Here is a 15,443-nt window from a genome sequence, read left to right as displayed (position 1 = left end):
CATGTTAATCTACTGGAGTTCAATTATTTAAGACATTTTACATTACAATGTTAATCTACTGGAGTTCAATTATTTAAGACATTTTACATTACAATGTTAATCTACTGGAGTTCAATTATTTAAGACATTTAACATTACAATGTTAATCTACCAAAGTTCCATTAGTTAAGACATTTTACATTACAATGTTAATCTACTAGAGTTCCATTATTGAGACATTTAACATTACAATGTTAATCTACTAGAGTTCCATTATTGAGACATTTAACATTACAATGTTAATCTACTAGAGTTCCATTATTGAGGACATTTAACATTACAATGTTAATCTACTGGAGTTCCATTATTTAAGACATTTTACATTACAATGTTAATCTACCAAAGTTCCATTAGTTAAGACATTTTACATTACAATGTTAATCTACCAAAGTTCCATTATTTAAGACATTTAACATTACAATGTTAATCTACTGGAGTTCCATTATTTAAGACATTTTACATTACAATGTTAATCTACCAAAGTTCCATTAGTTAAGACATTTTACATTACAATGTTAATCTACCAAAGTTCCATTAGTTAAGACATTTTACATTACAATGTTAATCTACTGGAGTTCCATTAGTTAAGACATTTTACATTACAATGTTAATCTACCAAAGTTCCATTAGTTAAGACATTTAGCATTACAATGTTAATCTTCCAAAGTTCCATTAGTTAAGACATTTTACATTACAATGTTAATCTACCAAAGTTCCATTAGTTAAGACATTTAACATTACAATGTTAATCTTCCAGGGTTTCATTATTTAAACCATTTAACTTTACAGTGTTGACTCACCATAGTTCTATTTGTTTATTAAAACTGACAGTATATTGTTAGCTCAGTATATTGTTAGCTCACCAGTTACGAGTAACCGAGAGCTAATGCTGACACCCCCATCGTCAGCGTCCACGTTGGCATCCCACCCCAAAACTTAAAAGTTTTTGGGGCAAATTTTTGGAGAGCTTTTAAGTCCAAAAGTATACACCTCATGCCCTTCTAATTTGGTTTATACATTCATTAGAGGTCTAGGAGTGATGTTATGGCAAAATCATGCAGAAAAAAATTGCGATTTTTCACATTTTGCCATTTTGTGGACTTAACTTTTTTGGCACCAAAAGTCACTTTAAAGTTTTGGGGGCAAGTCCAAAAAAATTCATTAGAGATCCAGGAGTAATGCTGTGGCAAAATCATGCAGAAAAAATTTGTGATTTTTTTTTTACATTTTACCATTTAGTGGACTTACTTTTTTTGACACAAAAACCCACTTTAAAGATTTTGAGGGTTAGTTTTGAAAAGCCTGTAAGTCCACACCCTTCTTATTTGGTTTATACATCCATTATATTAGAGGTCTAGGAGCGATATTATGTGACATACAATTTCAAAATCACATGCTTATACATACATAAAAAATGAATGCATAGTGTGATTGCCGCCGCCGGTAAGCGTTCGCAATCATTGATTGTACTTGTTATTATCCACAGGATTAAGGATGCCCAGACACGGGTAAGACAGTTACAGGAGGGGAAAAAGGTAGCAACCTCTGCACAAATTAGGACTCGCTCCAAGAAACCAGGGGGACTGGTAAGTATACTTATAATAATACATATCAGAACTAGATTACAGAACCCTGAGTGTCCAACTCAACTCATCAGACTAGATTACAGAACCCTGAGTGTCCAACTCAACATATCAGACTATATTACAGAACCCTGAGTGTCCAACTCAACATATCAGATCTAGATTACAGAACCCTGAGTGTCCAACTCAACATATCAGAACTAGATTACAGATAACCCTGAGTGTCCAACTCAACATATCAGACTATATAACAGAACCCTGAGTGTCCAACTCAACATATCAGAACTAGATTACAGAACCCTGAGTGTCCAACTCAACATATCAGATCTAGATTACAGAACCCTGAGTGTCCAACTCAACATATCAGATCTAGCTTACAGAACCCTGAGTGTCCAACTCAACATATCAGAACTAGATTACAGAACCCTGAGTGTCTAACTCAACATATATCAGAACTAGATTACAGAACCCTGAGTGTCCAACTCAACATATCAGAACTAGATTACAGATAACCCTGAGTGTCCAACTCAACATATCAGAACTAGATTACAGATAACCCTGAGTGTCCAACTCAACTCATCAGAACTAGATTACAGAACTCTGAGTGTCCAACTCAACATTTCAGACTAGATAACAGATAACCCTGAATGTCCAACTCAACATATCAGACTAGATTACAGATAACCCTGAGTGTCCAACTCAACATATCAGAACTAGATTACAGATAACCCTGAGTGTCCAACTCAACATATCAGACTATATAACAGAACCCTGAGTGTCCAACTCAACATATCAGAACTAGATTACAGAACCCTGAGTGTCCAACTCAACATATCAGACTAGATTACAGAACCCTGAGTGTCCAACTCAACATATCAGATCTAGCTTACAGAACCCTGAGTGTCCAACTCAACATATCAGAACTAGATTACAGAACCCTGAGTGTCCAACTCAACATATCAGACTATATTACAGAACCCTGAGTGTCCAACTCAACTATCAGACTATATTACAGAACCCTGAGTGTCCAACTCAACATATCAGATCTAGATTACAGAACCCTGAGTGTCCAACTCAACATATCAGACTGTATTACAGAACCCTGAGTGTCCAACTCAACATATCAGACTATATTACAGAACCCTGAGTGTCCAACTCAACATATCAGACTATATTACAGAACTCTGAGTGTCCAACTCAACATTTCAGACTAGATAACAGAACTCTGAGTGTCCAACTCAACATTTCAGACTAGATAACAGATAACCCTGAATGTCCAACTCAACATATCAGATCTAGCTTACAGAACCCTGAGTGTCCAACTCAACATATCAGAACTAGATTACAGAACCCTGAGTGTCCAACTCAACATATATCAGAACTAGATTACAGAACCCTGAGTGTCCAACTCAACATATCAGACTATATTACAGAACCCTGAGTGTCCAACTCAACATATCAGACTATATTACAGAACCCTGAGTGTCCAACTCAACATATCAGATCTAGATTACAGAACCCTGAGTGTCCAACTCAACATATCAGACTATATTACAGAACCCTGAGTGTCCAACTCAACATATCAGATCTAGATTACAGAACCCTGAGTGTCCAACTCAACATATCAGACTATATTACAGAACCCTGAGTGTCCAACTCAACATATCAGACTATATTACAGAACCCTGAGTGTCCAACTCAACATATCAGAACTAGATTACAGAACTCTGAGTGTCCAACTCAACATTTCAGACTAGATAACAGATAACCCTGAATGTCCAACTCAACATATCAGACTAGATTACAGAACTCTGAGTGTCCAACTCAACATATCAGATCTAGATTACAGAACCCTGAGTGTCCAACTCAACATATCAGACTATATTACAGATAACCTGAATGTCCAACTCAACATATCAGACTAGATTACAGATAGCCCTGAGTGTCCAACTCAACATATCAGATCTAGATTACAGAACCCTGAGTGTCCAACTCAATATATCATATCTAGATTACAGAACCCTGAGTGTCCAACTCAACATATCAGACTAGATTACAGAACTCTGAGTGTCCAACTCAACATTTCAGACAAGATTACAAATAACCCTGAGTGTCCAACTCAACATATCAGACTAGATTACAGATAGCCCTGAGTGTCCAACTCAACATATCAGATCTAGATTACAGAACCCTGAGTGTCCAACTCAACATATCAGACTATATTACAGAACTCTGAGTGTCCAACTCAACATATCAGATCTAGATTAAAGATAACCCAGAGTGTCCAACTCAACATATCAGACTATATTACAGAACCCTGAGTGTCCAACTCAACATATCAGACTAGATTACAGAACCCTGAGTGTCCAACTCAACATATCAGACTAGATTACAGAACCCTGAGTGTCCAACTTAACATATCAGATCTAGATTACAGGACCCTGAGTGTCCAACTCAACATATCAGACTATATTACAGAACTCTGAGTGTCCAACTCAACATATCAGATCTAGATTAAAGATAACCCAGAGTGTCCAACTCAACATATCAGACTAGATTACAGAACCCTGAGTGTCCAACTCAACATATCAGACTATATTACAGAACCCTGAGTGTCCAACTCAACATATCAGACTAGATTACAGAACCCTGAGTGTCCAACTCAACATATCAGACTAGATTACAGAACCCTGAGTGTCCAACTTAACATATCAGATCTAGATTACAGAACTCTGAGTGTCCAACTCAACATATCAGACTATATTACAGAACCCTGAGTGTCCAACTCAACATATCAGAACTAGATTACAGAACCCTGAGTGTCCAACTCAACATATCAGACTATATTACAGAACCCTGAGTGTCCAACTCAACATATCAGATCTAGATTACAGAACCCTGAGTGTCCAACTCAACATATCAGACTAGATTACAGAACCCTGAGTGTCCAACTCAACATATCAGACTATATTACAGAACCCTGAGTGTCCAACTCAACATATCAGATCTAGATTACAGAACTCTGAGTGTCCAACTCAACATATCAGACTAGATTAAAGATAACCCTGGGTGTCCAACTCAACATATCAGACAAGATTACAGATAACCCTGAGTGTCCAACTCAACATATCAGATCTAGATTATAACCTGGAGTGTCCAGTAAGGTAGATATAAGGATTTCACTGTAATGAAGTATGAAGTAAGAAAAACTTCCAATATATAGTTAATATGTACACTTAGCAGTGTAGTCCTGATGGTCAGATATTGTTGTCAGGCAATATTAGGGGGATGACGGACTGTGGTAGGGGATGGGGGACTTTTGTAGTAAAGGAAGGGAAACTTTTGCCACTGAAGCAGTAGGGGATGGGGGCTTTTTGCCACTAAAGTGGTTGGGGTTGGGCCAATGGGACTGCAGCATTAATCTTGAGGGATTGTTGGGAGCTATTCCTTACACCCTCCCTGTCTGGTCCTAATGAAGGGACAGACACTGGGACTGTGGGCTGTATCTGATGTGCACTCACACCCCAGCTATGCTAAGGAATGAGTAAGCTAGTGGTGCCTGGCTCTGACCATAGTCAGCCTGGCTCCAGTCCTATCACTCCACACCTTTCATTTCTACTAAATCAGAGGCTGGCGTTTGTTTTAGCGAGTGTAAGAGTAATGACCAGATTAATTGGGCATTATCTTTACTGTAGATTTGGAGAATTTTACATTTTTTGTACATGTTGAACAAAACAGACTTCCATTTCCATCTGATATAAAAGAAACACTACTGAACATTAATGCTATTGCATGATAACCTTTCTTTTGGTTTGCTTAAGTTTTGTACTTTTCCTTTCCAAGGAGAACTTCAAATAGAATTAAAACTTCATAAAATCGCTGGAATAGAGGCAGATCTTGAGATATCTATCTATAGCATAGTTTATATACTGTTGTGTGGTGCCGAAGTTCTGATAGCACCCTTGCCGTCACTGGTAGGAAGTTTTGGAAAGTTTTCGGCTGTATAATTATATCCCACTTGACATTTATTGCAGTCTAAGTGTTTAATGTCTCAGCATGTTTGAATTTAAGATTAAACTATTAACATTATAGCTATCGTTTTAAAATTGAAGAGTTTATCTCAGACACACTTCCAACTAGTCCTGTTTGTGTCTGCCTCCTGGCCGGGATTTCTCCTGTCCGTTACTGTTGTATACACATCTGTGACCGATGCCTTCAGCGCCCTGCTGATATTGGTATTATCACCAAACTGTCACGACTAGAATGGCTCAGTGTTTGGAGAATTTTACAGGTTGTACTGTAGTGGTTTGGAGTAGCTAACACCAGCCTGTCAGGAAGATTAATGCTATAGCTTTTGAAAAAAAATAAGTTTGTGTTTTCTATTAAGAATATGAAAAAGAGGAGCCAATTCTTGTATAATCTTATCTGTAAGTGTTATCTGTACACAGTCTAGTTTGGTCACTACATGAAGAATCGGTTTGGAATGACGACAGACATCTATAGTATAAGTGCTTTTCCATTCTTTAAAAGTAGGTTTTGTCTAGATGATGGATGTCAGGAAGAGGGGATGATATTTAATGTTAGAAAACAGGATGTTTGGAAAATCTTACCAATCAATTCTTCTTGTTTTTGTATCTATTCTGAATGGTAGAATAATGTATGATTTAGGTATTATCTAGGCAAATGGCTATACATAAATTTGTAATAGTCCGAAGAAAATTTCTATAAACGTTACTTTGACTTTTTGTCATTATTTCAAGTGTTATTTATCTGGTTAAAACTAGCTTTAATAAATGACAATGGGCATACTCTACCTGTAAGAGATACAGGGATGGGTAGACAAGGGGAGTGAGAGTGGGGGGTACTCTACCTGTAAAAGATACAGGGATGGGTAGACAAGGGGAGTGACAGTGGGGGGTACTCTACCTGTAAGAGATACAGGGATGGGTAGACAAGGGGAGTGACAGTCGGGGTACTCTACCTGTAAGAGATACAGGGATGGGTAGACAAGTGGAGTGACAGTCGGGGTACTCTACCTGTAAGAGATACAGGGATGGGTAGACAAGGGGAGTGACAGTCGGGGTACTCTACCTGTAACAGATACAGGGATGGGTAGACAAGTGGAGTGACAGTGGGGGGTACTCCTGTTGTTTGTCCTGTACAATTTACTTACTTGTCAAGTCCACTTACCTCAAGTGTACCAATGTGCCCCTTGTGTCTTACAAGTTTTATAATTTTACCTGAGCCAAACAGTTTGTTATCGATACGTTAAGAGTTATTATAGCTAATGACTAAAATGTTACCGTCAGTGTAGTGTGTGTGTGGGGTACACACCATACCTGTCATTCCGACTTGTTGTTGGTAGTGATAAGTACACCAACACACTGTACATACTCCTCTCCTAGGTTGACTTGGTGGCCAGATATCCCCGCCAATCCTCCCTTTGATGTAGCACCACTGAAGGAAATGCTACATACCTCCACGCAACTAGGCCCTTTGATTACAGTGGGTACATTTAAACACATATGGAAACACAGAACTGTTCCTGCTGGTTCTAATCAGGTCTCGACAAGAATTTTATTGCCAATATTTCTCCAATTTTTCAGCCATTACTTCTTAAACTAATCTTTAAGATTACTTCGTGATGTAATGGGAATACTTAAATTAGGTTTTCATCAGTATAGATATTCTAAAAATTAATGCTAAGGTTTTTACAATTTGATTCTAGTGACACGAATGGTAATTGATTTGGTTATATTAGTGTGAAATGCAGGATTATACTGATAAAGGATGGTTCCTCTCATCTTTAGTTGAAAACTTAAAAATACATAAAGAAATCTTGATTTAATTGAGGTAAACCATTTCATCTAGAACTAAGAATGGGGAATTAGTTCAGACTTTGCTACCTGGTATATGAAACAGTAAAAAGGCTTTGTTCCTTTGGGTAAACCATATGGAGCTCCAGTTGATCTTAGGTGTAATTTAACCCAACTGTTGTACCAATAAATAAAGTCATGCACACACAGCTACCTAACTCTCACATCAGGTATTATGTTATTCTAGTACATTTTAAAATTGTAAGCTGCTCATGCACATCACATAAAAAAAATGTCATTGCGGACTCCACATATTTACTTGGTAGTTTGATTACTGATGACAGATTTGTACATTACCTGATAATTTGATTACTGATGATAGATTTGTACATTACCTGATTATTTGATTACTGACGACAGATTTGTACATTACCCGATAATTTGAAAACTGAAGACAGTTTTTCATGTATATTACTGGTACCTATATATATAGCTAGGAATCAGTTTTATTACAGACTGTATATGTAGCTACAGATTTGTATATTACAGGTACCTGGGGATCAATTTCATTACTGACTGCAGACTGTATTTTACCAGGTTAATTTTTGATGTTTAAATTAAGTAGAGATATGTTTTGTATATTTCAGAAAGACCGACTTGCCAGTAAGGGGATGCTCTAAGCTCATTCACATCTTACTGTGTAGAGTTAGATTGGTGTACTGGAAAAAACATCTACAGCAATACTCTGATGTATATACCTCCACATGTGGTACCAAAGTGTGTGGTGCCACAATAGCAAGTAGCAACTGGTTCTGCAAGAGGAAAACAAGTTACGCACTCAACTTTGGATCCGATTTATGATTGGAATAATGGGCAGCCATCATTGTGCCACGGTCAGGTGAATTAGCCAGACCCTGGGGTCTTCCAGACAATCCACATTGTGCCAGTAATTCAGTGTCGGTTTGGATTTATCCATGTATAGATCATTGTTCATGATTTTTTATATCATTCCTGGAGTTGTGCTAATTTCAGACTGAGAGTCAGAAGTTCAGAGTGGGGATGAGGAGTCCCGACTGGGATGATTTGGGAAAGTTTTGTTTCCCTAGCTGATTTTAACATTTGCATAATGCTAACTTGAATCCCACCAGATATCAATTGTGTGTTATGTGGTCAGTGTACAGGTACACTGGCTATTGTCACAGGCCACAAGTTCCACTACTGAAACGCTAGTGTCCTTGCCAGAATTGTCTTTCAAGGTTGTATTATATAGGATCATGTGTTCATGAAAAAGTCTCAATGTCACCTGTCACCACTGCAGGTTGTGCTATACAAAGTGATGGTGAAGAGAGGGTAGTTTACAAGCATGTATCCTGGTTGTGATTATCATATAACAAACTTTATTTTCCTTCTTTTTTTTTTAATTATTTCTTTTAAATAATTTTATGGCTACATCTTGTCAAAGACTGATTGTTTTGTGATGTAACAAAGATATTATTATTGAAACATTATAAAATTGAATTTAAGTAACTACAAGTAAATCCTGGGTTATCTTCCCTTGGTCTAGACTACAACATGGGAAACCCTTGCCAGAAAGTGCTAATAAGGCTAGTCATGATGAGCTGCTCCTGTGTTGTTTGTACTTTGTCCCCTCTGGTAGACCTAAATCACCAAGTACATTCAAATAGGATATGATGAATGGGGACCCAGCAGGAAGGAGCCAGTATATACCAGTCGTGTAGGAATGGTATAGAAACCTCAGTGATCGTACATTGTGTAATGGTTTGTTGGGGTATGTGAGTCTGGAATCCACTGACATTCAACAGATATATGTACACACTGGGTGTAAGATAAGTCAGACAATATTCCAGATCAGTGATCACATTAATTTCTGATACATCACTTCTCATGGAAGGTCAGATTTGATAAGAGTATGAAATGTATCTGCATTTACAGAAGAAATCTCTTTATCGTCTTGGTCGTGAATACAGTAATTTTACAAGAGTCTGATGTAACCTTAATGGAGTTTTGCTCTTTTACCCTATACATAGGTATTTAGTATCAACATTGTACTTTTTGTAACAAAGGGTAGGAGTATTATAATGTATGGTCCTGCTATTAGTACATGGTGGTAAGGATAAGTTAGTGTAGAGTCGACTAGAGGACGGTTAGAGGTTATGATAGACTTAGTTGATATCCTATCTTCTCCTTACCCTGGTCAGATACAGGTCAGTTTGTCAATCTTTCCTATTCATTTTACCACATCTTAAAAGATCATTTTGTCTTAAAGTTGTAAGGTCTTTTTTTATTAATCAGTTAATGACATACTAATGCACCTGTTAACGAGCTGTAGATCTACTAACTGCTGGTGACATCTTGGTTCCTAAACAACATCATTTGTGTCAGAAGAAACTGGAATACAAATTGAATCGCTATGCAAATCCTCTCACCATGTGGAGTGTGTACAGACAGGTTCTGACTGAGGTCGCCAGTAAATCATGATAATCATTACTTTATATGTCTTTATATCAGCTGATCAAAACAGCTGATTAAAACAGCTGATCACAGCAATGCTGCCATGTTTCATCTGTGCTGCTTATATTTGTTCACATTCCGTGTTTAATTTTTATATGCAAAAATAATTTTTACTGCAATTTGTTGTTGAAAGTTTTACATTGTAATTTATTTATTTGTTTACCGATCTTGCTGAAATTTATCAGCTTTTGTGATGCAAACGCACACCATTCCATCCTATATTTATATCATTAATTGTTTCATGTTCCTATTGCAATTTTCTTTAATGTCCGATGCTACAGTGTACTAGGTTTATCTCTGAGCCTACAGTGTACCAGGTTTATCTCTGAGGCTACAGTGTACCAGGTTTATCTCCAAGGCTACATTGTACCATGTTTATCTCTCAGCCTACAGTGTACTAGGTTTATCTCTCAGCCTACAGTGTACCAGGTGTATCTCTGAGCCTACAGTGTACCAGGTTTATCTCTCAGCCTACAGTGTACCAGGTTTATCTCTCAGCCTACAGTGTACCAGGTTTATCTCTCAGCCTACAGTGTACCAGGTGTATCTCTGAGCCTACAGTGTACCAGGTTTATCTCTCAGCCTACAGTGTACCAGGTTTATCTCTCAGCCTACAGTGTACCAGGTGTATCTCTCAGCCTACAGTGTACCAGGTTTATCTCTCAGCCTACAGTGTACCAGGTGTATCTCTCAGCCTACAGTGTACCAGGTGTATCTCTGAGCCTATAGTGTACCAGGTTTATCTCTCAGCCTACAGTGTACCAGGTTTATCTCTCAGCCTACAGTGTACCAGGTTTTTCTCTCAGCCTACAGTGTACCAGGTTTATCTCTCAGCCTACAGTGTACCAGGTTTATATCACAGCCTACAGTGTACCAGGTTTATATCACAGCCTACAGTGTACCAGGTTTATCTATCAGCCTACAGTGTACCAGGTTTATCTCTCATGATGCAGCCTACAGTGTACCAGGTTTATCTTGTAGGTTAATACATTGTAATAGGTGGGTTTTTTCATCTGGGAGCATAATATAATTGTTTTTGATGATTGGTTCAAAATATGTTCCAGGAGATTCAATATACACAGACGTTTGATGGTCACTGATCATCAAGTTACCCAAAGTTGATGTTTTATTCGGTTCTTCTGTACACAAAAGCAAATTTAATGAGGAACCACAAATACAAGTATTCCATAAGATTTCATAATTTCTATCAGTTTTTGAACAGTTGTCTGCTTGAAAATAAGAATTCTTCAAATGGTCGCAATGATTTTTAATTTTTTTTTTTGTATAACAATGTTCCTTGTGAAGACATATTGTTTCGAGGCATGAAACCTTTGTCAAATGATCATGTCCCAGATGTGTTTTGATAATATCAAACCCCAAACAAGGACCTTGAGCTGTCATGGAGAATATTTCTAGACCCAAAACTACATATTGCCACATCTTTCTGTTCTATCTCTGTGGAGGCAGACCCTCAAATAAACTGGATATAATCAAAAGTTTCACTTAAAATCTTTTGGAAACTTTTCAATAAAACTTTTAACTTAAATGATGGTAAGGATGTAAATCTGAGTGTAGATTACAGGAAATGGTTTACTATGTGAATGTTATGTTGTCTATTATCTTATATTAACCAATATTTATTATTTTTAATTTTTCATCCGATCAATGTTTATAATTATAGGATTGAATTGTCATTTCAATTCTGTCTTTATGTTGCTGCATTTGATAGTAATTTTTGTTTCATTTTCAACTTCAACATTTGTAGTTCATACACAGCTGCCCTCCAAAAAACTTGACACATTATTTTGAGTTGTTGTTTTATTGATAAGCTCAAAATAAACCTGAATATTTGTACTTCAGTAGTAACAGGAATACATGCAACAGTCTACTCCACCTCCTTGAGTGTACACAGAGGGCTGCAGACATTTCAAAAAGACATGTTTTTATAATTTGCACCATAAGATTACACTGGTAAAATTATCCCTCAAAAATGTTTTCTTAAGAGTATGTAAAATAGCTTTCATTTCATATAAATTTGTGAAAATGATATTGCCAAAACATCACATTTCAAGGATTTTTATTTTTCAATAGTTCATTTACACTGGAGATAATAAAAAGTTATCAAATTAAGATGGCAGTATTCCACTTTTAAACTAGTTCTACTGAATTTGAAATTCTTGTGTTCGAAAAAATGTGAATGGTTTAATGGAGGGCAGTGTATGTAAGTAGGAAGACTAGGTGAGAGGACTAGGATTGGTGGTGTTTCTGGTGTTATCCGTCCACATTGTGTATATAAGGGAAGTGTACCCAGCTATCACTTGTAATATCGGGTACAATGTAGGTGTGAAATGTTAAATCTGATAATTATATAAGTTATCAGTTTGAAATTAACCAACATAACAGACAAGGTTACAATCAAAGTAAATAATATTATTCTGAAAGGGGTAAAATGTAGCATGCATGTATGTAAAATTCCTGAAACAGGTGTTTTCCAGAAACAATGTGCTATACGAGTAAAACTAGAGATTGAAATATTTTGAGGATTTTCCTCTGTTTTAGTGTACAGAAATGTGTTCACTCAAAAAGAAAAAAAAAAAGAAAAATTTGTTTTTGTATTGCAATTTATTTAAATCTTGATGTACAAAAAAGCAGCAATTCTTTTGATTGGACAGAAAATATAAAAAAAATCAAATCTTAACCTTGGTTTGAAAGTAAAACAAACTTGAAAATAGAAGCTGAAAATTAAACATCAGACAGCAAAAGATAAAATTGGTTTTATCAGACAGCAATATGTGATGTGATCAAACTTTTCCTGTCAATATTAGAGCTTGTGTTAGGTACACCCCTCACCAAATACTCCTGGTAAACGAAAGTGATATTATACATTTAGGAGGTACATACTGCTGTTGTGAGTCAGCCAGATCTATCAACTAAAAAGTAAATTGTGTATTAAATTGTACGAGGTGATTATAAAGGATGCTGGAGTGTGCCTTACTAGATTCTTTATGCCATGTTTGCTGGACACATTGCCATATGATTGTATTTAAACAGGTTGTCTGTGATATGTATGTTTTAATAAATTGATGTTTTATGCATTTCCATGAACAATGTAAATATGTGTGTTTCATACTTATAATTGATGAGAGAGACATGGGACCTACTGCCAACATTGTAAGGATCAGTAACACTTACTTTGATGTTTGTGTACCGGATGTTACGCTCAGATTTCAAAATTCACCCTGTACCAAAACTACATTACCAAAGATTATTGTCAAAAATAAGTCTCATTTGAATGCATTTTTCATTTTGTGAAAATTCATCAGGAAAATATGATGTTGTTACAGAATTCTATAAAATCACATTAATATCTTTTTTTTTTCTCAGTTTTGTTACAGCATAGGTCAGATAGAAAGTGCATCAAATGGAATGTTATAGAATTGGCTATTTGTTTGTTTAAACAATTACAAAAAACATTGAGAAATTTACTTTGCCTCATGGAAACAATTATTTAGGAATCTTTGGTTTATTGTGAAGCTTTAACACACTGATGTATTACAGTATATATACTGTATACTGTACTTCTATCTGCTCATTGCTGATATGTTCTTGGTTATCTGGGTTAACTTGGAAGTCTAAATTTATTGTTGAATGTCATAATGCATTTGTCAATTAAAATTCTTGGTTATGGCTGGTGATGAAGAAACCTCTAAGATGTTGGTGCGGGAGACTAATACAATCTTTCACCCAAAACCTCCATGATGTTTGTGTGGGAGACTAATACAATCGTTCACCCCAAACCTCAATGATTTTGGTGCGGGAGACTAATACAATCGTTCACCCCAAACCTCCATGATTTTGGTGCGGGAGACTAATAAATACAATCGTTCACCCCAAACCTCCATGATTTTGGTGCGGGAGACTAATACAATCGTTCACCCCAAACCTCCGTGATTTTGGTGTAGGAGACTAATACAATCTTTCACCCCAAACCTCCATGATTTTGGTGCGGGAGACTAATACAATCTTTCACCCCAAACCTCCATGAGTTTGGTGCGGGAGACTAATACAATCGTTCACCCCAAACCTCCATGATTTTGGTGTAGGAGACTAATACAATCTTTCACCCCAAACCTCCATGAGTTTGGTGCGGGCATCTTCGCTAGCCAAGGCTTCTGATTACGTTACACTCCACGAACCCTTGGCGGATATAGGCGTCAGTTCTGGCCCTCTAGCGGAGATTCAAAATTACCACTCTTTACGCATGAAATTTTCGACCAATCAAAACGAGCGTTACCGATTTACTTCATCTTAGATGTTTACAAACACACATGGAGGCTTGTGTCATTTTGATGAGATATGTGATCAATGACTTAAATAGATTGATCAAACACTGCGAATGTTTCCCTAAAGATAGTTCGTCTCTGTATATAGGTAAAATGCCATGACATAGTCGACATTGTAGCTCTGTACTGGGTGCCGCAATTTTTGTTTACTGCGAAACCAAGCCTGAACGTAAAACGCGATTTGATTGGGTGCCCTGGGATTCCAGGGCGCGACGGTTTGAACACGACTATATCCGCCAAGGGTTCGTGTAGTGTAACGTAATCAGAAGCCTTGGCTAGCGAAGATGGGTGCGGGAGACTAATACAATCTTTCACCCCAAACCTCCCTGATGTTTGTGTAGGAGACTAATACAATCATTCACCCCAAACCTCTATGATTTTGGTGCGGGAGACTAATACAATCTTTCACCCCAAAACTCCATGATGTTGGTGCGGGAGACTAATACAATCTTTCACCCCAAATCTCCATGATGTTGGTGCGGGAGACTAATACAATCTTTCACCCCAAACCTCCATGATGTTGGTGTGGGAGACTAATACAATCGTTCACCCCAAACCTCCATGATGTTGGTGCGGGAGACTCCCTTGGGTTGGGACAAGGGCATGTCACCTGAGGGGTGTTGAGTAGGAGTCTTTAATTGACAAACATAAGACAATCTTTCCCTGAGAGTTGAGATCCCCTTGTCTCACTCCTAAGGGGTGAATGAGTATTTTTCTCTTACTCTGTTTGCCCTCTTCATAATTGCTTAAGAAGGGGAATCCCCTTTGTCAACCTAGGTGAAATTAAAAGGATGTAAAAACACCTGTCCTTGGTAGAGCGTGTACAGACCTTTTGTCCCGACACTAAAGTCTACACCCTTTGTTCCCACCCTAAAGTCTACACCCTTTGTTCCCACCCTAAAGGCTACACCCTTTGTCCCAACACTAAAGTCTACACCCTTTGGTCCGACCCTAAAGTCTACACCCTCTGTTCCCACCCTAAAGTCTACACCCTCTGTTCCCACACTAAAGTCTACACCCTCTGTTCCCACACTAAAGTCTACACCCTCTGTTCCCACCCTTAAGTCTACACCCTCTGTTCCCACCCTAAAGTCTACACCCTTTGGTCCGACCCTAAAGTCTACAACCTT

General features: G+C 37.4%; 1 protein-coding gene across 2 annotated transcripts in view; it reads left to right on the top strand.

The window, feature by feature from the left end:
- Positions 1 to 13,084, top strand: part of LOC117324037 — an 86,507-nt gene extending 73,423 nt beyond the window's left edge. Inside the window, exons 19-21 of one of the 2 annotated variants that reach the window (XR_004531884.1) lie at positions 1,526 to 1,625; positions 8,086 to 10,399; positions 10,939 to 13,084. Coding sequence is in view for 1 of the 2 variants with exons in the window: in XM_033879647.1 (XP_033735538.1) it covers positions 1,526 to 1,625; positions 8,086 to 8,118 (133 nt within the window). In the remaining variant the exon portion in view is untranslated. The other variant, XM_033879647.1, reaches the window with a different exon arrangement.
- The last annotated feature ends 2,359 nt before the right edge of the window (positions 13,085 to 15,443 follow it).

This window comes from Pecten maximus, chromosome 3 (genome assembly GCF_902652985.1).
Source record: "Pecten maximus chromosome 3, xPecMax1.1, whole genome shotgun sequence".
In the NCBI taxonomy this organism is placed as follows: domain Eukaryota; kingdom Metazoa; phylum Mollusca; class Bivalvia; order Pectinida; family Pectinidae; genus Pecten; species Pecten maximus.
Note: the sequence above shows the minus strand (reverse complement) of the source record. Positions and strands in the feature narration are given on the sequence as shown.